At 41.3% G+C, this 26,809-nt stretch overlaps 2 protein-coding genes across 4 annotated transcripts in view; one reads left to right on the forward strand and one right to left on the reverse strand.

The window, feature by feature from the left end:
• Positions 1-13,463, forward strand: part of CABLES1 (Cdk5 and Abl enzyme substrate 1) — a 49,822-nt gene extending 36,359 nt beyond the window's left edge. For both annotated transcript variants that reach the window (XM_033155032.1, XM_033155033.1), the window contains 6 exons: positions 2,678-2,780; positions 3,039-3,195; positions 3,964-4,067; positions 11,425-11,531; positions 12,538-12,745; positions 12,998-13,463. In XM_033155032.1, the coding sequence (XP_033010923.1) occupies positions 2,678-2,780; positions 3,039-3,195; positions 3,964-4,067; positions 11,425-11,531; positions 12,538-12,745; positions 12,998-13,138 (820 nt within the window). In that variant the 3' untranslated portion in view covers positions 13,139-13,463. The remainder of the gene's footprint in view (positions 1-2,677; positions 2,781-3,038; positions 3,196-3,963; positions 4,068-11,424; positions 11,532-12,537; positions 12,746-12,997) is intronic.
• An 8,390-nt stretch (positions 13,464-21,853) lies between these two features.
• Positions 21,854-26,809, reverse strand: part of TMEM241 (transmembrane protein 241) — a 43,717-nt gene continuing 38,761 nt past the window's right edge. For both annotated transcript variants that reach the window (XM_033155035.1, XM_033155034.1), the window contains 2 exons: positions 25,558-25,619; positions 21,854-22,488 (listed from right to left, as the gene is read on the reverse strand). In XM_033155035.1, coding sequence (XP_033010926.1) covers positions 22,428-22,488; positions 25,558-25,619 — 123 coding nt within the window. In that variant the 3' untranslated portion in view covers positions 21,854-22,427. The remainder of the gene's footprint in view (positions 22,489-25,557; positions 25,620-26,809) is intronic.

Consider the following 26,809-nt stretch of genomic DNA (forward strand, 5'->3'; position numbering starts at 1 on the left):
TACCTGTTGAGTTTTTCTGGGTAAATGTTATGTGCTACATGCATCAGGGATGTTGCAGATGACATTTCTAAAAAATGGTAAACTTAATTTAAAATGTTTGCCCATGACAGATGATCAGTATCTGTACTTCCAAAAGAAGTGAATAGGAACTGCAGTTTTTCTTCAGCGTTTGAGATCTGCAGTTGGCCTCTTCATGATGTGGCATACTCTGAACGAAGTGAGAAGCTGCTGTGTGCTATAACTAGGAATCATTTGTCTTTGAAATCAAATAAAGTTATATTGTTATTTGTGATGTACAGAGTATAAGGAATGCCTTATCTGATGTGCAACTGACCATACTTCACACCATTTGAATTTGCTAACAATTCATTAATAATGCGGTGTATCTGAAATAAAGGTTTTTATAGATAGAGGTTGCACTTCAAACCAAATGCAATTCTTTAATCATACTTCTGGACTGTTCTGTCAGCTCTCAAAAATCGCTTTCTTTTTCTTTTCTTTTCTTTTTTTAAAATGGTTCTCGAAAGGCCTGGTGGTGTGTCATCTGCACAACGATAGCACTAGAGATGAAGGATTGTAGTGCCAATGCAGTGCCACAACTTCAAACTGGCACCAGTACAATCACGTTCCTTGGCATTGCAACACAGTGGACTTTTATCCTTCAAGTGGCCCAAGGGACTGTTGAAAGTCCATGTGCTGTACTGCGGGGAACAGAGAGGAAGGGAGTTGTACCTAAGGAAGTTCTGCCTCCTTTTGACAGGGCCTTTCAGTATATTCTGACAATGCTTGCTTCTGTAGACTGTACCTCAAAGTTTTATTCATTTGGTACCATCTAATCTGTGCTGTACTTGTTGGCATCGGTCTCAAGAGACAGTGGAAGAGTGTGCCTTTGGGAGTAAAGTCAAACCATGGTAGAGTTACAGCGCCTGCTTTTGGCTCTAGAGACCAATACAGGAGAGACATGTTTTGTTGCAGCTGGGGCAAATGAAGGCGCCGGTCATGCTGCTACAAGATGCACCATGGCATATCTTCACTCTGTGCTCATCCCAGCAGTCATTCTTCCTCTGGTCACTGCTGTTGATGCACGACCTGACTGCCTTATTTCCATGCACTGCAATTGTCTGCAAGGGATTCTCATATGGCAGGGTTAATGTTGCCAGCCTGTACTGTCATCTACCTTCCCTTCCCTTACCATACCACTCTCAGAAAGGGCTTCCTGAAGACAGTATATTCTTAGGCAAGGTATTGTGTCCCTCCTCCTCCTCCTTTGGGTCCAAGCTCTTCTGATGGTCTTAAAATAATAATAATAAAGAACAGCAACAACATTTTTTGTGCCAGGTATGCTTCTGGCCCCATCCATCACTAGCACGTTTCCACATGCAAGCTTTAATAGTTAAAACCAACACTTTAAATTTTGCCCAGAAATTAATTAAACCCCACTGGAGCTCTTTTAATACTGGAGAGGTGCTCTCAGGGGCTTGTATCAGATAGCATGCATCTACTTTTTCAAATTCCTCTTCTGAAACTGGCATTTGCCTTTGTATGAGTGGGAGATTCCTCCTCCTCCTCCTCCTCCTCCTCCTCCCCCCCCCACCCCACCCATCTGACTGGGTTGCCCTAGCCACTCTGGGCAGCTTCCAACAAAATATAAAAACACAATACATTAAAAACTACCCAATACAGGTCTCCCTTCAGGTGTCTTCTAAGAGTCATGTACTGTAGATGTTTATGTCCTTGACATCTGATGGGACGGGATTCCACGGGGCACCTACTCCAACCAAATGAATCCAGCTTCTGAGGAGGAATTTTCCTCAGGACTGCACAGGAGAACAAGAAGTAAAATTTCACCCATATGCTGTAGTCATCCTCTATACACAACTAACCACTATTTTTATTTTCAAAAACTGGTATGTCACATTTAATTTCCATGAATTCGAAATAGAGACTATTATAAGACTTCATCTGTCTCCCACAAGGGTGGAGAACCTTAAACTGTCAAAGGATTAATCTGCTGGGGCCTGCATGATGGCGGTACACAGGGACCAAAAGTGAGGAGGGCTACCCTTTTTCTTTCTGCCAGCCCCTTCTCTTTCTCCTTCTTCCACCCCACCCAACTTCCCCCCACCTACAGAAAGTTGGTGCCTCACGCAGCTCTTCGGCCACGGGTTCCTTCCCCAGGTCTCATAAGCAGGCCCCACCCATATTTTGAACTGCATGTAAATACAGTGCATAAGATTTCAAAAAAGCATTGTGTTCTGAGGCTTCTGTTGTTGCACAGAGCATTGGCTTTTCAATTTTGTTCCCAGGTTTAAAAAAAATCTGGTTAATTTTTAATTGTGCTTTAAATTATTCACATGCTGAAGTGTTCGGCCATTGTTCTCCCTTAAAGAGAGAATGTCCCGCAGAACTCCCGCATAGGTTTTTATAGGTCTGTATCCATATTCAGATAATCCAATAAATGTTACTTCTGCTTAATGATACAACTGTGCTTCCCTGGGCAAGTGTGTTCTGATTTTGTGTTCGTTATTAGTATTAGCATATAAAAATTTGGCAAGAGAGTCCTGTTCTACATAATTATCATTATTTTCTTACTTGTGTTTGAGAAAGGGTGTTGAACAAACAAGATTTATATCTAGTTATATGCAAAATATATTAACCACTGGCTTCTGCTTCCCAGGGATATGAAAGCAGAAGGTGGGAGGCCATGCCATTCTGCGGCAGGAGTTTGCTTGAAAGACATAGTTGGCCTTGAAGGTGTGGAATTGGGAGCCAATGGGAAGGTAAGACTACTTATCCTACCAACATATAATCTCGTGAACCAAATGTCAAATCACATTTGTAGCCTGTAGTTACTATTTTTTTAAGCAACAGTATTCTCTTATTTTTTTAGGAAACAGTGGCTTCTAAGCACCTGTAAAAATTCAGAACATTCAGTTCTTGAAATTCAAGTTTAAAGTAAACAGGTTCTGTACATGAGCTTCCATGTTGTTGTGGAGCAGTTTAAAAAAACATTGTGTGACTCTTTTTCTTCTTCTTAGACTGTTTCTTACACCCAGTTTCTCTTCTCAACCAACGCTTTGGGAGGACGAAGAAACACGATAGACTCCACCTCATCCTTCTCACAATTTCGCAATGCAAGCCATCGTAGCCTTTCATTGGGAAGGGCTAACAGCACCCAAGGGAGCATGGATGGAGGTAACATTTTAGAATAAATGTGCATTTGAGTCCTTGGCCTAAATGTAACTTTCTGGAATAGATTGGCGTGATTGTCTTCAGCTGCATTCCACGAACCTGTACACCCCTTCCCAAGCCCATGAGATCTAGCTATCACACAACCCCTAGGCCCAACAACAGCTGCTGACCCTTCTAATATTGTTGGAAGATTTCGTGGTAGCTCATGACCGACACTCGGGGCACGCTGGAACTGTTTTAGCTGTATCTACCAGTAGCAAGCATTTTTGGCTGTTGTTGCATGACCTATGGACTGTGCACTCTCTGAGTCCAGATATGTTAGAGGCTTGCTCAGTGCAGTGCAGCCATTTGTACATTAGGGCTTTCATTAACACAGTTCTTTCTTCAGTAAGTCCACTTATGAACATTATATGGGGGGAAATATATATATATCTATTGCTGTCTATTAATGGAGCTGATTTAAAATTCATAGATTACATTATGACCATTCAGATAGGAAGCCTGTAGTCATTCCCAATGCACATCTTCTGGCATGTTTGGTTAAGTATGTTGCTTTTTGTGCTTCAGTGCTCCTTGCCCATCCCTAGATTGCCACTGAAGACCACATCAACATTCACCTTCACAGTTTTAACTATACACTTCAGAAACTGAATTGCCCATGCAAAGGCAGTGTTCTGCAATTCGCCTGTAAGCTTGTCTTCAGTTATTTATTATTTTATGTCTTTCACATTACCTTATGCAGTTGCTTGTATGCATTGATCTTCTTCATAGGCAGTGACCTAGGAGATTATATTGAATACGACCCTAATCTTTTGGATGATCCTCAGTGGCCGTGTGGGAAGCACAAGCGGGTGTTAATATTCCCTTCATATATGGTGAGTAATGTTTGATAATGTGACAAAATTGAACGTGAATTATACACTGGCTAAAACTTTGAAGCCTTAATTCATCTTACTTAAACCGATTGCTCTTTATCTCTGCTGAGAGTAACAACTTAAGAATCCTAGTTATAAATGACAAATGCTTTGCCTTTTGGGACATGAAAGCTGCTGTGGATCAATGAAAGGGCAAACGGCATTATGCTACTGTATTTCATTGGCTGAAAATCTAAGGTTTGTCGTTTAGTTAGTTTATTTTTTATTTTATTCAAAGAACATGTAACTATTTTCCTACTCAGCTCCTCTCGCCCATTCACTATCCTTTTGATGCCAGTCTCTTTCCCACACACTTTATACATGAACACAGCATATGAAGATAAAACATGGCGCCCATTGTCACATCTAATTTGGCTCTTAAAACTACTGTATACAGTAGCAGATAGGCCTGTAGTCCTGAATAGAATACAGCTTTAATTACCACATTTCACAAGTGGGCAGAGTAAAGAGTAGCCCTTATGTCAGCATGGAACATTTTGTTCTCTCTATGTTGAGCTCCGGTGTGTAATTAAACTTTCATTAGTTGGCAGGCTTTTGTCATTAGAGCTTGGCAGCTGCAGCCTTGTAGAAATTATTGTCTCTTATGGGTGTGGACACAAACTAAGTGGAGTTAGTGAGACAAGGAAATACACACACACACACACACACACACACACACACACACACTTGTATTGGGGTGTGGGAGCACTGAGATATATGAGATGGTCTAAACAAGTAGTGGTGTAAATTGGCTTTTGTCCACTGCATTCAGAATAGAGCAACAGTTAGGCATTGTCTCATCTGTTATTCTAGCCTTTTGAATAGAGTTCTGTCAGCAGGATGGATGGAATTATAACGGACCAAATGACAACTGCAGAATTTGAAACAATAATAATAAATAATAATTTAATTTATATCCCTCACCTTTTGCTGGGTTTCACCAGCCACACTGGGTGGCTTACAACATATATAAAAACACAGCAAAGCATCAAGCGTTAAAAAACAAAATATCCTATATGAGCAACAAATAAAAACCAATAATAATAATAATAAACATAATAACAACAATAATAACAATAATAAGGTGAAAGAGACACCATGTGGTACATTTTCACCAGCGATATCAAGAATAGTTTAGTCTGGAACTTGTCACTTGAGATTGTGTTCTAGGAGGGTAGACTTAACTCTTGTCTCGTGCTGGAACCGCAGTTTCCACCAACTGGAACTGGATGCAGAAGTCATACACTTAGAATTAAATATAATGGTGCTTCTTTGTAACTGCTGAAAGAGTACCAGGAGCTCAGTCTTTCCACATACAAATTTGGACCTGGTTACCCCCAATTTCAGTATTTATTCGGAGTGGGGTAGGAAGAGAGAGTAATTTAGCTTTGCTATAGTTAAACAGTTGGGAGTCAGGAATCCTTGCTGATCTACTGCAAATCACCCAGACATGTACCAGTGGATCCCAATATTCTGCCCACCATGCTTTAGGAGGGGCAGAAGAGAAGCTTGGACTGCAGTTTGGCTACATTTGAATTGCCATATTTCCCCCCCTGGTGGAATCTCTGCTTTTAAAACACCTGAACAGCAGGCAGAAATACAACAGATGCTGCTTGCCAACAAATATTCTTCTTAAACCAAGGAACATGTTCTATAATAAATCATCACACAGCCATCTGCCATAGGAATCATAGAAGCAGCAGACTTTTATTTTTTAAAAAAAGTTGGTACAATTTCCCTTTTCTTATTTGCTGCTGTTTACAATGTGGCAACATGCAAGCAATTGGTGGAGACAGGCACTTTTCAGACTGATTAACTGTTTCAGTTTTATGTGCCTTCTTGATTATAATGCCAACTCCTGTATCTAGGATACAATAAGGGATGCAAATGTGTAATATTGATTTACTGAGAACACTTAAAAAGTACAAGCTGGTGATAATTCTGTTGACAAATGTCACTTGTGCTTTCCATGTAGAGGCACCAAATATTTTATTCCTGCAGTACAGTCTGGCATGAAATATTCAGTTGCCTTTTGCAGTGATCCTTTTCTTCTGGTGATGATAAAAGGAATCCCCAAGACGATATTTAAAATTCTGTCACAGACCTTGGGCACATAAACTATTCATAATTTCCATGAAGCAGTGAGCCACAACCACAGTTGCTCTACATTACGTATGTAGAGCCTATCCTTTATACTACATACAGGCTTCATGGCACTGAATTATGCTATCACAGTTGCACACACATAATTCATTCTTTCAGTTTTAAAAGGCTACTAGCACAAATATCGATGAAGTATTGGATGGGTTCAGTCCAAAGCAATTTAGTCGTGCTTAAGTCCCATTGAAAACACTGGGACTTGATGATTATGGTTTTTCTTTTTTACATTAATTTCAATGTAAAGCACAACTGGATCCAAACTCGTTGTGTTTTGACAAATGAGAGAAGGCATGACATTTGACAAATAAATCAGTTGGGAGGAAGAGCTGGAGCTCAGTGGTGGAGCACACAGTTTGTGTGCAGAAGTTCCAATGCCCAGTCCATTCACCTCCCGGTTGGGCTGGGGAAGACCCCTGCCTGAAACCTAGTTAAGCTGCTGCCAGTCACTGTTAACAGGACTCAGTCACAGTGCCTGACGTTTTGCAGTGTGATTTTACCAACTATGAACCAAATCTGTAGGTCTGGCCGTAAATATTTTCATCTACATTTATGGCATTTGAGTGCAGCTCAAAGCACCCATGAATGGAGCGACTTCATCTGGACCACAACTGTTGCTGCCACATGATATTAGGTATGCAGACATAGAAAAATGTGCATGGCTAATGTTTCTTACAATACTTAGAGGGAGCTTTGTGAAGACTATGTATATAGCAGTTACCTTTCTTCCAATGGGTTAGCAGGTTGAGTTATATTTCTGATCTTTTTTTATGGCTTGAAAATTATTGTAGAAAACAAGTCTGTCTAGGGATGGATATCCACTACTTGTTTTTGCTTCAACTTCTTATATTTTTGGTTGCTGGACAACTTCCAAGAGAGATTCAGAATAACTTTAGATTGCAAAGAAGTCTCCACAGTTATTTGTCTCAATGGTAGGCCATGGCAAAGGCTCAGACTGCAGGAGGGCAGCTCATAGTTTAGCTGTTCATTCCACCAAAGGCGATGGGAGGTCACTGCTGTGTTTGCTGTGTCTGGCTGAAGAATTGAATGCCTGCCAGGATAAATAGCTACCAGTTCCAGTGGATGCATGCCAGCTTTTCTCCCAAGTTTAAGTGCTAACAATATTTTCATGTCCTTTGCTTTTTAAGGACATGCCACATTAATATATGCGACTCACTTTAGGGACTTACCAAACCAACCATATTCTAAAAGGTAATATAATTTGCTGTTGCAGTTTGAGAAGCTGGAATGTAAAAGAAAGCTAGCTTTCTTCAGAGATCCACCCCCCCATTAAAATACAGTTAAAATAAAATGCAATAAAACTATGTACCGGTATACTTTTGTAAGTAAAATTCCGACTGTTCCGTTCTGCTCTTTTCTACACAATATACAGGCAGAACTGGACGGTGTTGATAGCCTTTTCTGTCAACTACTGAGCCCTAACAACTGTTCAGAAATAACAGAATTAATATATTAAGGGAGGAAGGCCCTTCCAGTGTAAAGGACGTGACACTTAGCATTCCTCTGAATGCTAGTAGTAGTGATATTCGTCACGGGGCACTTCCATAAAAACAACAACACACATAAACATGAATATCTGAGAGAGGGCACACCCTTGCCTGAATTGTTTCTGAACTAATTTATAAACCATTTTGGAATATATTTGTGGATTTCCCTGTAGACTAGTGAAGCTTCTGTCTTGGCATTTACTCAAAAGAATGCTGAAAGTGTAATAGCGTAGCACTCAGACTTATTTTTCTAAACATGTGTTGCACAAGTGTTATGCACTTCGGGGGGAAACAGAACTCTGTACTTGGACTTTGGGAGTAGATAGAAAAGGTCAGCATCCTGGCCAAACATACGTTGTTCTATAAAGCATGCTGTGTCACTCAGTGTTCCTGCTACCCAGAATTCCATGGTGCACTTTTCAAACCATCCACTTTAAATGATGCCATAGAAAAGTGTGTGAATGGTTTAGCAGTTTTCGTGGGAAGAACAGGCAAAGGCTTTACTTGAAGAAACAAAACAAAACAAAAAATTCTTTGCAGTAGCACTTTAGAAACCAACTAAGTTTCTCATTGGTATGAGCTTTCGTGTGCATGCACACTTCTTCAGATACACTGAGACAGAAGTCACCAGACCCTTATATATAGTTAGAAGGTGGGGAGGGGTATTACTCAAGAGTAAGAGGAGAGTGACCCAAAGTATATACACCTTAAAACTTGTGGCTTCTACAACGGATGGAGAACCTCTGGCCTTCTAGATATTGTTGGAACTATCTGATAATTGGCCAAGCTTGCAGAACAATTCTGTACATGTCTACTCAAAGGTAAGCTCCACTGATTCAGTGGGACTTAGTCCCAGGTTAAGTGTATGTTGGATTGTTGCCTTACATAGGGCAAGAAAGGAAGTATATTCAGGAAGCAACCATTTTAGGCATATCCAGTATGTGTGCAGTTGTGCACACATGCATCATGTCGAACCCGAGAGTGACCCAAAATGTCAGAAAAAGGAGTGGGATGGAGGCGGAATAGGGTGTTTGCAGGCTTCTTAAGATGTGTTTCAAATATATGCAATTTTACTTAAACATGTGGTGCCTTGGAACATAAATTGGGAGTTGCCTGTATGTCAAGACAGTCTGTTACTATTTAAAGTGGTTTCTTAATCACAACAACCCTATCTTCATATCAGCTTTGGCAAAAATATGGCAGAATTTCTAATACCAATTTCCTTCACCTGCTCATCTCTCAGTATAATATATGTCATCACTTACCAAGAGTTTCCTCTGCTGTCTACATCAGACAAGACAGTCTCTATGCAAGAGAACAAATGGATAGACTTTATAAATGAAACCACTCAGAACCAATGGGAGAATATTTCGAGCTACCTAAATGTCACTATACTTCAACAAAAATACTTTGGAGCAGAGGTTTTCAATCTTAATGGGTCCATGGCTCCCTTGATCAACTACATTCTTTCTGCGGCTCCCCTGTGGGGCTCAGGACTCCAGTTATGTCACCCCTTGCCTGCAGAGCTGGCAGCCTCTCACCCTTTTGGAATGTTTGCTCACCCTCCTCTCCTTGGGAGTTCTCTGGGCAGCCGCTGCTGCTGCCACTGGTCTCTGAGCTGCCCCCCAACCCCAAAGAGAGGTGCCTCCTCACATTGCCCCACAGGGGCCTGGGAAGAGGATGCCCCCAGCATTTATGGCCCAAAGGAGACTGGCCAAAGGTGCATGTGAGGCCAGCATTTTACTTTGGAAGGCAGCAGTGGCAGCAGCAGGCACTGCTGACACTGCATGGTGGAAAGGCTCCCCTTCAGCATCGGGCACTCAGCTCCCAGGCAAGCCTTGCACACAGCAAGCCCAAGAAAGGCCATTGCAGCCCATACTTGCCTCCCACTTGTCTGTCCATTCCCAACAGCAAGGGCTAGTGGACTGGCTGACGGGCTCCCTCGCCCACTTGCTTGCTTACTTTCAGGCCGCCTCAGCTCCTGGCAACCTGCACCCCCTAGCCAGCCCCAGAGGCACCATTCACCTGGGGAACTTGTAGCCAGGGCTGCTGCAACAAACAGCCACGAAAGCCTTTGGGATACAGAGATGCAAGAAGGCATCAGAGGAGGGAAGGAAGGAGAGAGGGACAGAGGCCAGTGTTGCCCGCGGCACCTGTGACCATCATTCAAGGCACCCCAGGGTGCCATGGCACACTGGCTGAAAAGCACTGCTTTAGAGGGAAATTTTAGTGTAAAATTACTGAGCTAAAATTTCATCAGCAAATTTAATTATTTTAATTCAGACTTAATTGGGACTCTGAGGTTCTTTCCCACTGCAGGTGTTAATTTAACATAGCATAGCTGAAAAGATAGTATTCTCAACAGTACCAGCTCATGTAAATAATATGGACACCTCTCAGTATTTTGCAAGGGGGAAAGAGCATATTGAGAAATGTAAAGTATTTTTCCTTATTGGTAAATTTACATAGAAATTCTGAAACCTTCTATCTCAAGTATCTTCTTGAAGATAAGTCAAATAATATTACCCTGGCCGTGGCAAAATTTCTCTCGGAGCTAATAAGAAATAGAATTCAACATGCTCTGGATAAAATATAGTGACTGCCTGTATCTCTGCTGCATTCTGCTTTTGAAACTGTTTTGTGGGTCTTTGAACTGTAACAAAGAATGTGTATTGTTTAAGTAGTTTTAAGCATTCTGTTGCCCTAGCACAACAAAGCCACTTTAAAAAAAAACTTAACTTTTTGCAGTTTAGGAAAGTGATGGGGAAGTGCATTGAAAAGTGTGAACTGAATGTATACAGAAAGATGTATAAACTTCCTGGAAGCAAATGAAGATGAATGCGGAATGAGTGTATGCTCTCATATATCCTCCCCACAAACTAATGAGAGTGAATGCTCCATAAATAGTGTCAGGGCTGGTCGATTCCTCTTCACATTACCACACAAACGTCTCTTGGTCTTTATAATTTTTATTAAGAATTCACAAACAGTATTTATAAATAGTTCTTAACTTCAACTATCACTCCACAGAGTCATTCAGTTCAGATACCTTCTGAGCTCTGCTTCTCCCCTGACCAGCAACTCTCAAAAGGCTTTTCCCGCTCTTTTTCTAACCTCCTCGTGAGGACTGGCTTGTACCTCCCCTCCCCGGAGTTGGAGTCATAACTTAACCCTTGCCTCTGTGAACATTCTAACTCTCTTTCTAACTCTACTCTGACAAATAGGTTATCTAGAGGAGCACTATAAGAGTGATCCATTCATTAACCTGTTGCTACCCTTGCATTTATGGCCTTTTGACCCTACTGTTTACAAAAAATATATATGTAAATGTGGGTGGGTGCATGTGCACACACATACCAAGTGACAATCACAACTTGCATCTGATAAAATGAATTCTAGATCATGACTGCTTATGCCAAGATAGCAATTTTTTAAAGTACCAAATAATCTTCTGTTGAATTTTATGGTAATGGATTAAAATTGATGTCCCTCTGAAACAATAATCAGATAAGCAACTTCTTGATGGCTATTGCCAGAGTGTACTTAATATCATTTTTAAGATAAGAACATGCAACTATTACTTATTTTTGCTGATTTTACTGGAAATTTTGAGAAAATTCACCTTGATTTCCCCCCCCCCTGATCTTTTACAGACAACAGTAATTGATTATGTGAAGCCATCAGACCTTAAGAAAGATATGAATGAGACCTTCAAGGAAAAGTTTCCTTACATCAAGCTGACACTCAGTAAAATAAGAAGGTACCATTGCTGTGCAGCTACCCTTAATAGGTTTGGTAGATGGAGGTTAAATATTAACAGTAGGCTTTCTGAAACAATGACCTCCAAAGGCCATTGTTACAGAAGAAACCCATCTGTTTGCTTAGACTAGAAAGCTGAATAAATAAGATAGGGATCATGTGGTCTAAGTATATATTATGGTCCTGCAGTGTTTCTAAATATCTAAAGGAACAGAAAGGTAAGGACAGGGATGTGAATGTTCTTGTGAAAGCCGCTGAAAAGGGGACAGAGAGAGTTTCTGAAATTAGTGAAAGCTGTTGCAACCAAATGATAGCAAGACTTAATCATGGGTATATTTTAATAGATGAAAGGTTGTTCTTCTATTGTTGAATTGAAGACATGCTGGTACAAAGATGTCTGCTGCATTGCAAACTTCACAAATTGTTATTTCGCAGTGTTCAGCAGGCTCCTAGAGTTGTATACAGGGAAGCACAACTGGGTACAGATGTGATGACAAAATATTCCATTAATACTTATGAGCAGCCAAGGCCACCATAGGGGGGTATGGGAATACAATGGGATAATGTGCTGTATCCTTTGTGCCCCTATCCCATTTGTGCAAGTGTTGTATCAACACCTTTTCGGTCCTCTGCACCAGCAGATACTTAAAAGTTAGGGAGCAAAAGGAATTATGGAAGAGCTATCATTGGGCCAGAACATTAGTATTTCAGGAGCTCCAGTTCCTTTGCCTGCTTCTGTTTCCTTGCCTCCAGTCCACCATCTTGTCCAAAATGATGGAAGTTAGAGATTCAAGACTTGCAATAATATTTTTGGAGGGGGAAAATGACTTCAAACATGAGCAATTCAATGTTCAGAAATTCAGGGGACACTTTGCATTCGCAGGTACTGAGAGTGAAGCATAGCAGTATGATATATTGGCAGTTTACTGGTGGTGTTTAGGCAAGCCTTCTGAATTATAGGTATTGCTAGAGTTTCTTCCGCGACACACCTTTCTCTCCCCTTTCAGCCTGAAGCGAGAGATGCGCAAACTAGCTCAAGAAGAGTGTGGTTTTGAGGAACCCACCGTGGCTATGGCCTTCGTCTATTTTGAGAAGCTTGCTCTCAAGGGGAAACTCAACAAGCAGAACAGAAAGCTCTGCGCTGGAGCATGTGTCCTACTAGCTGCCAAAATTGGCAGTGACCTCAAAAAGCATGATGTGAAACATCTTATCGACGTAAGTACCTCCAGGCCACAAACCTTCACCACAAAAAGTAACAGTGAAGGAGGGTTGACCCGGCAGTGGCTTAGATGAAAGGAATTTCTGTGTTTTCATTATATCATGCATTGGCCTTTGCTTGTTAGCTGCATCAGAAAGGCTGGATGTAATTTTAAGACCAAAAATACCCATTTTAAACTTGCAAGTGCAATTGGAAGAAGCTGTTTAAACTACATGACTAATACACCAATCTGTTTGGCTTTGTTGTAGAAACTGGAAGAGAAGTTCCGATTGAACAGGAGGGAGCTGATTGCCTTTGAATTCCCAGTGTTAGTGGCCTTGGAATTTGCTCTCCATCTACCTGAACATGAAGTGATGCCACATTATAGACGCTTGGTCCAGAATTCCTAGCACTGGCTACCCTTCCGAGAAGAGGGAGGGGTTTAAAAACTTTTTTTTCCCTGTTGAGCTCAGAAGAGCAGCAGTTACTACTGGAAATGCAAAAATGGGGGCACAGATGCCCCAACACCCTTTATTCTCTTTTCAGTGCAGCTTTTCAACCTGATCGTAGGAATAATTCCTTAAGACTCTCAGGCTAGACAAACTTTTAACTACTCGATGCAAGTGATGAATGAGTTGCATGTGAGTGAACAGTGGGTGGAGCAGATTCACACCACTTGGACAAAAAAAGAACTTCCTTGAGTTCCCCATAAACTTTCCTGCAAGGAGAAGGAAGCAGCCTTCATTTCACACTTTATTTAAACTATACATTCTGCTCCTGTGGAAACCTCACCAGTTTTCCTGGAAACGGTTTCCATATTACAAAAGGATTCCTAAAGCAATGACAGGTTGCGGAAGATACCTTCACTGTGTCAACAACGTGCCAATCTATTTTTGTATCTGTTATTGAAAGTGCACTTTTCCTGATGGGTGGGATGATGATTTAGTTGAGAGACGCTGAGCAGGTTTGGAATCAGGTGGAAGGAAGCCTTGGATCATTGCTAGAATTTTGTTTACTAAAGGCCAGAGGACAACTTTTCTCTATTTGCTTAAAGACGTAATTACTGAAAGGGAGGTAATCTGGGTTCATTTGAATAACCAGGCATGATCTTTTGCAATCCCTGGTTGTTAGTTTTCCCCGCATCAACATCTTTTATTTTTTATATATAGATTACACTACTACTAAAAAAAAAGTATGACACCTACAAGTGAGGAAACCAACAGCTGCTTTTTTGTTTTCACTTTGTATGTGATGCCATTCAAATGTTAAGTATGGAAGAGAGATGACATTTTGAAAGTGTCTTGTTTTAAGCCACATGCATAATTCTAACCTCTGTACTTTCCCTCTGTGGAGAAGGTTAGACTTGCACTCTGTAGTGTTTGTATTTTGTGCTCTATGTTAGAGTGCATTCTGAGGCACGTTGATGGTGCTGTATATTTAAACAGTGTTTTTTAAAAACCAACTTGTACAGCCAAGGGCCAGAATCGGCAGCCTAGGGCCTTGATAACAGACACTTGCCTCAAGTGTAGGTAATTTTTTGTTGCTGCTGCTGTTGTTTTCAAATAGAATTGGCTGTACAAATCAAATTTCAGAGTGGGGGGGGGCACTGAAATTGTTACGTTTTTTCATACTTCTCCATATACTTCACTACTTTGCAAACTTATAGTACTTTAACTGTGTTCATAAATTACAAAACCCAAGCTGAGATGCAAAGCTTATACAATCCCCATGTGTGTTCTGTTTTCTAAATATTTGTATGTGTGCATTTGGGGTTGTATATAATGTAGCACTACGGTGAATGTTCTGCCTGTAGACGAATTTCTCCTTGCGCAAGAGAACATTCTTGCCCTCTTCCCACCCCCCATGAACAACCTAAACATGTTCTGAGGCTTCCTCCAGCCATCCAGAGCAATTTGGAGACAGTGTGGGGCATGTGGAGGGGGAGGAGAGCAGGGAAATCCTGTTGGATAGCACTAATCCTTGTGCTAGCCCAACTATTTAGTTACATTCCTCCTGCATGTGTATATGTGTGTATATACATGCGTATACGCACACATATACACAATATGAGAAGATAATGACAGCTGGATGTGCTTGCTACTATGCTAAAGGACATGCAACAAAGAATTAAATTACTATTTTTATATGTAGTTAATGTACATGTCCCACTTTTTCTAGTGCAGATTCAGTTAACACAGTTCTTGGCTGACACAGTGATTTCAATAAAGTTGAGTATTTTACTGTTTATAGCGTAATACAATTAATTGAGCAACAGTTGTGTCCACCAAGATAATTACCACTCCCCCCCCCCCGTAGCAGTCATTAGCGACACTGGAAATGACAGAAGTTGGGAACAAAAGTAGAGCCAAAAAAATATACAAATACAAACCTCCATTGAAACAAAATCCACTTTATTGGTATAGCTCTGCTTCCTCTTTTTGGCTTTCAAACACGAATGCCCCACTGTCTGACTTGTATATCGCAAGTATAAACTAAAAATATATTGAATGATACATCCATTAGAGGAACTAAGAATAAAACTCTGCTGTTAAAGTAAAAAAATTACTAGTTCCAGAATTGTCACTCACTTGCCCTCTTCCATATTAATGCATTCTCATAAGCTGGTTTGAAGAATGGAGAAAAACACTATATAGTTTTCTGCAACTCCAAGGAAATCCTCATTGAAATTAAGGGAATTTGCATTTTCTGCATCTTCATTAGCCAAACCCCAAAAATGTATATTCTGCATAGCCTCAAGACCAAAAACTGTTCTGCAGTGCATAGTTAAAAGGTTATTGATTAAAACAACCGTTAGCATTTTAAGAGATTGCACTTTAGGGTGGGTCTGCTTCAGCTATGGTCCAGTGCATATTATTTGGAGGGCCTAAGACCCAAGTGCATACATAAGAGTCAGACAGGATGTTTTATAATTCCTTTACCATTATCATTTTGCATGGAAAGACTGTTCTTTGATGGCAAACTTCAGAGTGGAGAATGAGGGCACTTTGTAAACCAAAGGAACATCCTGTGCTCTGGCCACCTCCTAACCCGAAAACAGCACCTGTGCCTTCACAATTTTTTTTTGGGGGGGAACCCCTGTCCCTGGACCCTCTGTTTGCTGCAGAGAGCTATTCACCCACATTCCTCTCCTATTCACTGTGGACAGTATCCCTGTTAATATGGAATCCCTCCTCCTTTGAAAAGAGGTGGTGCAGACTACCTAGTGGGTGTGGATCCTTGGCTGATGCCTTTCTGAGGCTACCAGGGACAGAAAGTCACAAGTGCAGTGCCATTACTTCAGTGTGGGTTTGCGTAGTGCAAATGCAGTTCCTAACTCCTTCAGTATCTATGCAGGTTTATGCCAGAGTTAAGATACGGAAATTAGCCCTCATCAAACAACTGGACAGGGATTCTTGAATGGCATGTTTGTTGGAAACATCCTGCTTTGGTTTTGCAAAAATGTTTGGCTGCTTCTTGGGGTGGGGGCGTTACAGGGGAAGGTGTTTTGCATAAAAGCACCGACAAAATGAAAAAACTCAGTAGCATAAATTGAAGCCATACTAATGAAATGTCAATGCACAAAACATGACTGAAGTAAACTATAGTAATTCTCCCTTCTTTCTCCAAAATTGCATTAAAATAGCAATGAAATGGTGAATAAAAGAGAAAAGGTTTTATTTTTGTTTCTCAAAACCAAGAATTTTGACTTGTAAATAGTTCCATAAAAAAAGAAAAAAGACATGGGCTTTGGAAAATCCATTTCTTCTCTCTCATAATGTTTTGGGATGATGTACTATGCACTTGTATTGTACAGATTATTATTTGAAAAGCTGTTCTCTCCACATACACCCAAGCAAGTGAAACTTTTCAAAAGCTCTGCCTGCCTACAGTGTTACAACAAATTATGTAGGGGTGGTGGTTGCAGGAACAATGAGGCTGCCAATACCTAAATACAGTATGTCTTTAAGATTAAATTGTTGGTGTCTCTCACTTTATTGCTACCATTACGATCCTGAAGTGTTCATTATTCAGTGGATTTTAAACATTCTGTAATTTAAATGAAAGAAAAACAAGTGGTTATCAAGTAGGCTTAGCCTAGTGTAATAGCTTTTGTTTACATCTATATTGTTCACAGGGAAAAGAAAGTGAAGTCTTAATAGCAGTGCAAAAGCATGCAATACAACAGCAACGCTAACGTGGGAACACCTCTCTCCTCTGTCTGAAAAGAGCTAGTACTGATGGCAAGATGCAGGTAAGAAAGAGGAAAGCAGAGCTCATGTTTTGCAAACTAAAGGTTCCAGGTCCTCTTGCATCTCCAAGACACTTTCTCGAAACCCTTCAGAGCTGCTGTCAGTCAGTAGACAATACTGAGCTAGAGAGACTGATTGTGTGTGTGAGATTCTGGACAAGGCATGTTCCAGTGTAAGAAAGGGCAGGGGTTCTCAGTACAGTGAACTTTGACACTATCATAAATGCAAAAGCGCCATAGGGCATCCACAGGACTCGATACTGAACGGTAACAGTATTTTATTACACACCTGCACCTGATAACAGTAAGAATTTTACCACTTGGCAGGAAAATACCAAAACGCAAGTTGCGGTTGTGTGAAGGGTCCTGATCTTTTTCACCATGTCACACTATTAACTACAAGGTTCTGCTATGGACTATTTTCCCATGAAATTTCATTAGAACTACTTGTGGTGTTCTATCTGATGCAAATATACTGGTTGGAGACAGAGATGTGCCCGTTGAAGGGTGGGATAGGAAATTACTCCCACACTCCTCTCTCTGCAGTAGCACTAGAAAATGCCTCTTCTGAGCATCAGGGAAGCCTATTAACAGTGAAGGAACTGGGGATCTCCAAAACTTGAGCCAGAGGGACCTTCATGAGCAGAGCAAAAGGTGTATCTGCCTGATTTTATGGTATTTCCTCCTATCAGCTCTCTGAATTATAGGAAGAGGCTTTTGGGGAGGCTGGAAAGGAAAGTCAGTCTACCCACTGCCTTCCATTGGTGCATCTCTAGTTCTAAGCCACTATCTAGACTTCAGTTCCTCAGATGCTTCTTACTCATAGCAACATATTGAAGTGATGATGGTAAACTGCAATTGGCAGTATTTGCAGAATGGTTAAAATATGGTGAAGTGCTAATTTAACCCATCCTTTTATAGCTTATACAGTATTTTTATGCCTGGAGCTATGAGGAGATCAACAGATATTATTTCAATTATCCTGTGTGTACCTGGAACTGATAATCCGTGCAAGGGAATAGGAGGGTTATAAAATCTACAGAGGCAATCATAGCAATCCACAGAGTCTTGAGGATGTCTCCTATAAGGATGTTAAAATAAAAACTAACTTTTCTGTTTAAGCAAAGCATTTCTGAAGGGCAGATGAGACACTTGAACTTTAAAATCTCTTTCCTCTATTTTGTTTTATTGCAGGAAAGGTAGTACTGTACTTGGGGGAAAACTACTCGGTGTTTATTTAAATCCATTTTGTATAGCCTGCTAGGTTCATGATAATTTCCAACTGTGTAGCAGGCACACTGAAATCCTTACACCTGCTTAACCAGGGAGCAACTACCATTGAACACAATGGATCGTAACTTCTTAGTGGCAATGTATAGATTTGAGGCATGGTACTGTGGTCTTCAAAGGGACGCGGGAGGTGCTGTGGGTTAAACCACAGAGCTTAGGGCTTGCTGATCAGAAGGTTGGCGGTTCGAATCCCCGCGGCGGGGTGAGCTCCCGTTGCTCTGTCCCAGCTCCCGTTGCTCTGTCCCAGCTCCTGTCCACCTAGCAGTTCGAAAGCATGTCAAAGTGCTCCGGCAGGAAGGTAAACGGCGTTGCTGTGCGCTGCTCTGGTTCGCCAAAAGCGGCTTTGTCATGCTGGCCACATGACCCAGAAGCATAGCTGTCAACTTTTCCCCTTTCTTGCAAAGAATCCTATTCAGAATAAGGGAATTTCCCTTTTAAAAAGGGAAAAGTTGACAGCTATTCCCAGAAGCTGTACGCCAGCTCCCTCGGCCAGTAACGCGAGATGAGCACCACAACCCCAGAGTTGGACACAACTGGAGCTAATGGTCAGGGGTCCCTTTACCTTTACTGTGGTCTTCAGAGGAGTTACAGCTTTCTACCTACTTCATGGGTTTACTTTACACCATAAAGATCACAACTCTACAAGTCCTGTACACTCCTGCAAGGGGGATGTCCAGTTTTTTTCAAAGTACTCTGCTAAACAGAGGAGGATTTATGCCAGCACAAAAACACCTTTCCTATTCAGCTGAGGTATGCTACATCTACCTGTTAGAGCTGCAAGATGAGGACAAAGCTAATCTAACACAGGACTTGCCAGCTGCCATAGGCTACATACAGCCTTTTGAAAAGCCATTAGCACCTATTAAGAGGCACTTGGAGCTGTCATGTTTTGAATAAGCTTTTCTAGTCCTAGACTAGGAAAGGATTAAAGTGTTTTCATTTTCCCCAGATGTATTAATAATTAGGGCTGCCAGCCACGTTTCAGCTATGCAGTTAATTAAGCATTGCTGATGCCTCATCAGGTAACTTAAAATCATTCAGTTTTGCCTATAACACCTAACAAAAATCTCCAGTAGTGCCCATAAGGAAGTATAAAAATATATACTGTTTAATAAATAAAACTACCACTTAGCCACATTAAAAAAACAAAAACAAAACATTTATTTTGAAAGGCAAAATAAACTAAAGCTCTTACAGCTATATATCTCCTCAAAATATTTTAATAGGACTTCCACTGCATCTCATTAGGAAAGTTTATTTCCCTTTGAAACCAACTGCTTGGTTATGCTTTTAATGCATAAATTATATATAATCGGTGCAATAAATTATACACATTGGTATTGCCGCCCAGAGTGGCTGGGGAAACTCAGTCAGATGGGCGGCATATAAATAAATACATAAATTATTATTATTATTATTATTATTATTAACCATAGCAAAATATTCTCTGTATCCATTTCAGGCACCCACACTTAATATCTTTAGGTAAAGGTAAAGGACCCCTGGACGGTTAAGTCCAGTCAAAGACGACTATGGGGTTGTGGCGCTCATCTCGCTTTTAGGCCAAGGGAGCCGGCGTTTGTCCATTGACAGCTTTCCAGATCATGTGGCCAGCATGACTAAACTGCTTTTGGCACAATGGAACACCATGACGGAAAGCAGAGCACACAGAAATGCCGTTTACCTTCCCGCCACAGCAGTACCTATTTATCTACTTGCACTGGCATGCTTTCCAACTGCTAGGTTTGCAAGAGCTGGGACCGAGCAACAGGAGCTCACCCTGTCTTGGGGATTCGAACCGCTGACCTTTCAATTGGCAAGCCCAAGAGGTTCAGTAGTTTAGACCACAGCACCACTCACATCCCATTTAATATCTTTATGTACATGTGCACCAGTTTTGGAATGTTTCTCACGCAGGGCCTTTAGCATCATATTCCTGGCCACACAACAAACATGAGAAGAGACCTGTGTGCATACAGACTTGTTCAGATGTAGCTCTTCCACGTGTGTGTGTGTGTGTGTGTGTGTGTGTGTGTGTGTGTCTCCTTAGCTAATCAGGCTCCCCAGCCATGTGGAAGAGGGGAGTGGGTGGGTGGGTTGTGATGGGAGGCAACTTTCTAGACCAAAATGAGTCATGGATCTGTAGTCTGCAGCAACTTTAAATCCCAAACAAGATGGCAACCTGTTGTGAGATACAAAGACCCATTTTGTACTCGCAGATAGCAGCTAATGTTCTTCCCCAACCACCATAATAATTATATTGTGGCCATCATAGATGTATGATTTGTTCTCAATTCCAAACTGACAGGCTGCAAGCCTGAATGAAAGCTTCACTTTACCTAAATAATTGCCTTTTGAAGCTTGAACCATGTAGGGGTTTATTCATTTATTTTTGCTTTGCATTAGGCTTTTGATTAATGATTGAGTAAAAAGTACATAATTCAGCCCTTTTGAGGATATGAAGAGCGATAATGGCAGCTGTCCAGAACCAAAATGGCTGGGAGTGGGAGAGAGCAGAAGGCTAACATTGTTATGGAAACTGCCTGTGTTCCAATGAAACAAAGTTGTAGAGGAAACGACAACAGGGGATCAATATACTCCTTACAAATACATAGCAGAGATTGAGGCTGCAATCAAATGCATGCTTACCCAGGAGTAAGCCTTACTGTGCACACAAAAGCTCATACCAATAACAAACTTAGTTGGTCTCTAAGATGCTACTGGAAGGATTATTATTTTTTGTTTGAACTCAATGGGACTTACTTCCAAGGAGCCATATATAGATTTGCATTATAAACTGTATATACTTGTAGGGATTGCACCTATTGGAATTTAAGGTGTGTAAATGCTTGTGTGTGTTTGTGTGTATAATAAATAACAATATAAGACAGAAAAACGACACATTGAAAAATGCAAATACGATTTACTGGTCAGTTATTTTACATTCAACATGGCCTTGTTGTGCTAATCAGTTATCACTTCAAAGGACTTTTCTATTAGCTGAGCTTTCCAGCGTCCATGAACACACATCAGATTGTGGTTTCTGGTTTTCAGATATTTGGGGTAAGTGGGGGGTGGGGGGCAGTTCCAAGCTTGAACTAAACAGCTTTTTTATGCAGACAGAATAATTTAATGTGATACTTCCATCTTATAAGAGGGTATACCAAATCTATGCTGGTTATAGTTTTATTTTCACAGTGAATAAGATCACTCAGCCTAATTTTGTTTAAAAAAAATATACAGAATAAGTGTTCCACAAAGAATGCAGCTGTTCTGGTGCTATACATCAGTGGAGGATCATCAGCTATCTGGTTGATAACCTTAAACTGAATGGAAACTCTGACAAGAACGCTTACAGAACTGGTACCTATTTGCAAGGTATGGCAGAAACAGTCGCTTTGCTTGTGCTTTCATGGAGATACTCCCAAGTGCCAGTCTTCAAAATGTTCGTGCTTAAGGCTCAGTAGGAATTGCTTATAATAATGGAACAAAAATTAGCCACCTCCTACTGCAATCATGACACAACTATTCAATAGGATTTGGTTCTGAAAAGACACGTCCGAGATTGCACTGTTGGACACTGAGCAGACACACTTAGGATACCTCCCACGTGGTTTTGTTTCTTCATGTTTCACTGGAGTTGTGTATGATGGGAGAGCAAGGAAGCAGCAAGCACACAGACTGAGCACAAAATACTACCAAGTCTTCCCTGTACCCAGATACACCTGGAAATCTGCCACAGACCAAGAAGCTTGTCCATTCTTCCTTCACAAGTGAGACTACGGTCCTATAATTTATATTGTGATAAAGGGACAGCCATCAAATTCTGAATGGTGCAGAACTCGAAGTAAGGTTGGAAACGGGGCAGGATAAGCACCTTTCTTACAGCAGTCCATGCCCAGATGGTTTTACGGTAGTGGATATAGTTTAGTTGAGACTGCACAATTTAGTTTAGCCTGGCTAGTATAAAGGTTAACGGAGTCCTGACTTTCCGCACTGCTATTAATAACATTTTTATGGCTCTGAAGAAAGAAGAATGTGGAATTAAGTCACTTGCAGTTTGCACATCTTTACGGCTGTTGCTTTGGATTTTTCAGTCACTGACTATTACTCCTGATGGGAATGCTTGGCTATTCTCTTCATCATTTCTCCTTATATATTCATATGCCAGTCCTTTCGATGTAAAGCAGCGAGGCTTCAGCAAATCCACCAAGTAAAAGACTGTTAAAGAAAGTAGTCGAGAAGCTTCATTAACAAAGATTCACTTGGGCAATCACAGGAAACTCACTGAACAGGATGGCATTGCCAAAATAGTAAGTTTCATGCTGAGATATTTCTTCAGTTCCTTAAGTAATAGAATAACAACCACTGGTAATTTGTTGAGAGTATGATGGCATCCCAATTGCTTACCCCTGGTTCCTCAAGATGACAGGAACTTGGTTCCTCACTTAGGAGCACAATGGCTGTCAGGGTACCTTTGTGCAGGGCCGGCGCGTCCATTTAGGCGAACTAGGCAATTGCCTAGGGCGCCAAAATGGAGGGGGAGCTGGCCAGCCTGCCCCGCCACCGCTCCGCAAGCGGCAGAGTGGCAGAGGAGGGGGGAGCAACCCGAAATCGGGCTTCTCTGCCCCCTCCGCAAGCGGCAGAGTGGCAGGGGAGGGGAGCAGCCCAAAATCGGGCTTCTCTGCCCCCTCCGCCAGTGGCAGAGTGGCGAGCAGCCCAAAATTGGGCTTCTCCACCCCCCTCCGCCGCCAGCTGCAGAGCAGCGGGGCTGGGCAGCAGCCGCTTAGCTCCTGCCCAGCACTGCTGCTTTGGGGCGAACTGCAAGGGAGGACTCTGTTTCCCTCTCTAGCAGCTTGCTTTGCAAACATCAATAACTAAAACAGCATGTGGCAATAGCCATGATTTAATGTTACTTATGATGCTCTTCTTAAGAAGGCTCCCCTTTTGGGATCAACATCGCCAGTGGTGGGCAGAGCAATGAATGTAAATTTTGCATTTGTACAGTATAGCAAGAGTCATTATCGGTTCCAGAACACAGTCCAGCCAGGAAATAAACATTAGAGGAAGGTGAAGCAAGGCTGGGGAGGGTCTGGGGAGCATCCAGGGGCCTCATTTGGCCTTTAGGGCTGATGTTCTCCACACATGGTCAACATAGTGGCTTGAATCCAAAGCCTCTCATGATCTTCTGATCTCTCACTGGAATGCAGTCCCCTATTCATCTCTTTGAAGAGCCTCTCTCATGTCCTATCACAAACTGTTTCAGAGGGTTCCCTGACCCTCTTTGCATCAGGAAGGAAAAGGAGAGGCCTGATGCAGTTCTTTGGACCCAGAGAAAACACAATATTTTCTAGGGCTCAATCCAAGTGCACGTCTGCTCCATGAATAGCTCTCAGACAAGGGAACTACTTGGTGATCATTGCAGAAAGCAAAAAAGAGAAATGGTAGAGGCTATTTGAAATGTAGCTAGTTGGAATTATTTTTATTTTATTGCACCATTCATGGTATCACCTCTTCTTTATCCTCAACATCTCATCTGTTAGGTTAGGCTGACAGAGAGAGAGATTGGCCCCAAGGTCTATAGCAAGCTTTGTGGCTGAGCTGGCATTTGAATTCACATCTATCCAGTCCAGCAATCTAGGCACCACACCAAGGATAGACAACCTTTGGTGCTCCAGTTGTTGGACTCCAATTCCTATCAGTTCCAGCCAGCATGGTCAACGGTCAGTTATTCTTTCTGGAACGAAAGGCTTGGGAAATAACCTTCACAATGGGAATTTAATTGGATGGATCACTTTGATGTCCTATCCGTTTATACAATAGTCTGCCAGACTGGTCTATGACACAACGGTCCATGCAGTACATTCATCAAAGGCACTTCCTCAGCTTCTTGCTTCTCCATCACCATTCTAGCAATGACATTTCCTACTCTGCACTAATCTTGCGAACACACAGTTTGAACAAAGGGCTCCAGAGGTAGCAGAGTTCAGTGGAGCTGTCTCTTGTTTCTAAAGATGTCAGCTCACCACTTCATTAATCTGAGCAAGGGGGGGGGGGCGGGGGGGGGGGGCTTCTCTTAAGTCACTCAACAAGAAGAATCCACAAATCGCTGGCTCAGCTCCATTTCCTTTTCTACAATTCAGTGTTATGACCTTATATTTTAAGCCACAAGGCTTAGTTTATGAAACAGCAAAGCTCCTTATGGAACTTTATAAATAAAACAAACTTTTGTAGTTTTTATTGGTAAGAGGGCATTTTTTACACGGCAAACCATGCAAAGCTGTATGGATTTTAATAGCATTACATCCATTTAAACTCTTAGCTTCACCACCAGGCTGTTTTTGCAAATTATGCAAGTGGCACTGCTCCTGAAAAGGCAAGCTCTTGCATAACCATTATGGTGCAAACCATTTTATAATGATATCATTATTCCTCATGAGCCCGGAATAATAAAGTTATGATAGCTCAGAAATATCATCACCATTTTACTTTGTGGAGAAGGATGTTGGAGAAAGACCCAATTGCAAACTTTCCATGAACACTTACTTGGACATGTGCCTATTAAACTTCAGCAGATCTTATGCATGATACCATATCATAGCACTGCAGATATACTGGCTACCAGCCCTAGTTTGAAATTAACTGTTCACTTGCTTGGATGCTTGCAAAACCTTAATGTCCCTAACAAGAATCAGAATTGGTGGAGGTCCTGTAAGATATCTAGTCCAGTCCTCAACTTGATGCACAAAATCCAGAGTTGGAGCATCATCACCACCAGGTGGCTGTCCAGCCTCTGCTTGAAAACCTCCACTCTAGATCAGGAGTGTAGAACCTCTTCCAGTTTCTTCACTCCATGCCTAATTTTATAAACCTCTATCCTCATCACCCTTAGCCACCTTCTTTCTATCTACATTAATGATTGAGGCCCTTGCTAATCTAATGGCATTTCTATACAATTTTTCTCCTATCCAATGAAAGGTGTTCCTGGTATTCCTTTGCTGTGCATAGTCCATGCACCTTCCCAAAAGTAGCCATTTTGATGTGTTCTATCACGTTGTACATTCTTCTTTCCCCAGACTTATGGCCTTTTAACTGTGGTGGAAATGTTTGTTACTATGGTATGTATGATTATATATTGTAAACTACTCTGTGATTTTCTTATTGTACAAAATCTTGCTGCCAGACAGCTGAATTGTTTTTGTTTTAAATAAAAAAAATAAGGAACATAATTTGGAAATCCAACAGCTAATTCAGAACAGCCACAATCTTTTTCTTTTGCAAAATACTTACCAACAGGCTGTTGGTACATTCATTGCAATTTCAAAGAAGAATGGGGATAGAGCTGTTATAACCTAGAAGAGACAAGGAAGATGGTGATTTGTTACACCAACTTCCCGTAAATTCATTCGCAAAATATTGACACTCGAAAGAGATTTTGAGAGGGGGACAGTACAGAAAATTAAGAAAACTTTTTTAAAACCAGGGCTCCAAACTTTAACTGATTCAATTGTAGATTAATCATTTAAAGGAAATAATTGAAGGGGATTACCTTGCAGGACACAGAAGCACCACTTTACTCATCTTCAAGCCAAATATTCTTCTAGTTTTGCTTAAACGAGCTTAGATATTTTGCCTTTTAAGTTGAAGTTGCTATCAGTTTCCTTCTAACCACAAGAACCCATTGAACTAAACTGACAGAGCTATTCATTGGAATAATTGTCAGACGGTGCATCTTTTAAACCTGCCTGTGCCATGATGCTGATGGGTCTTGATCTGGTTTACTTGCGGATCCATTTTATGTGTTACTGTCGAATGTTGCATAAAATATTACACCTTCCATATTCCCAACTTCCATTAAAATTAAATAAAATTGCCTTTTCCTTGGTAGCTTTTGTTTGTCTCGAGAGGAAATATGCCTTCTTTTTAAGATTCTAAAACAAAAGTTCATTGAGTTTTTGCACTATGTTCAAGCTATTGAACTGTAAAGCACCCTACAAACAAAAACGTTGGGTGAGCCTTCCTGAGGCAGATTGGCACAGTTCTCTGAGTTATTTTCCAGAAGAGTCCAGCTACATCCTGAGCTCTTTTCATCACTTGGGTCTGTTTGCCTAGGGGCACGGCTAGCTGGAAAGCTAAATGGCGGCATAATTCTGTGTCTCCAGTCACCCTGGGACAAAATCGAAGCAGAGTGGATCTTAATGACATCTAATCAAAAAGTTTCACACAGCCTCAGCAAGGAATACAGGAACCAAAAAGCAAATCTACAAGTTAGTTCTTCAGGAAGAAATAGAGGGAGCTCTGCCTGAGGCTTCAAAGGAGGCCTCAGACACTGACAGCCTAAAGGCAACATGAAGGCCCCCAAGGGCGGGAAAATAGCTGCCACAATGGAGGAGGACAGAGACTCAGATGAGTACATTTAAAAAATAAGGCAGGCCCTGGAAAGCAGCCCTAGCTCCGTTTGAGCAGAAATTGGATATGCTTTCTAACTAAACATCAATTTATTTATTTTTTAAAAAGCAAACTCTGCACACAATCTTGCTCT

The sequence above is a fragment of the Lacerta agilis genome, chromosome 7, assembly GCF_009819535.1.
Source record: "Lacerta agilis isolate rLacAgi1 chromosome 7, rLacAgi1.pri, whole genome shotgun sequence".
Classification (NCBI taxonomy): Eukaryota; Metazoa; Chordata; class Lepidosauria; order Squamata; family Lacertidae; genus Lacerta; species Lacerta agilis.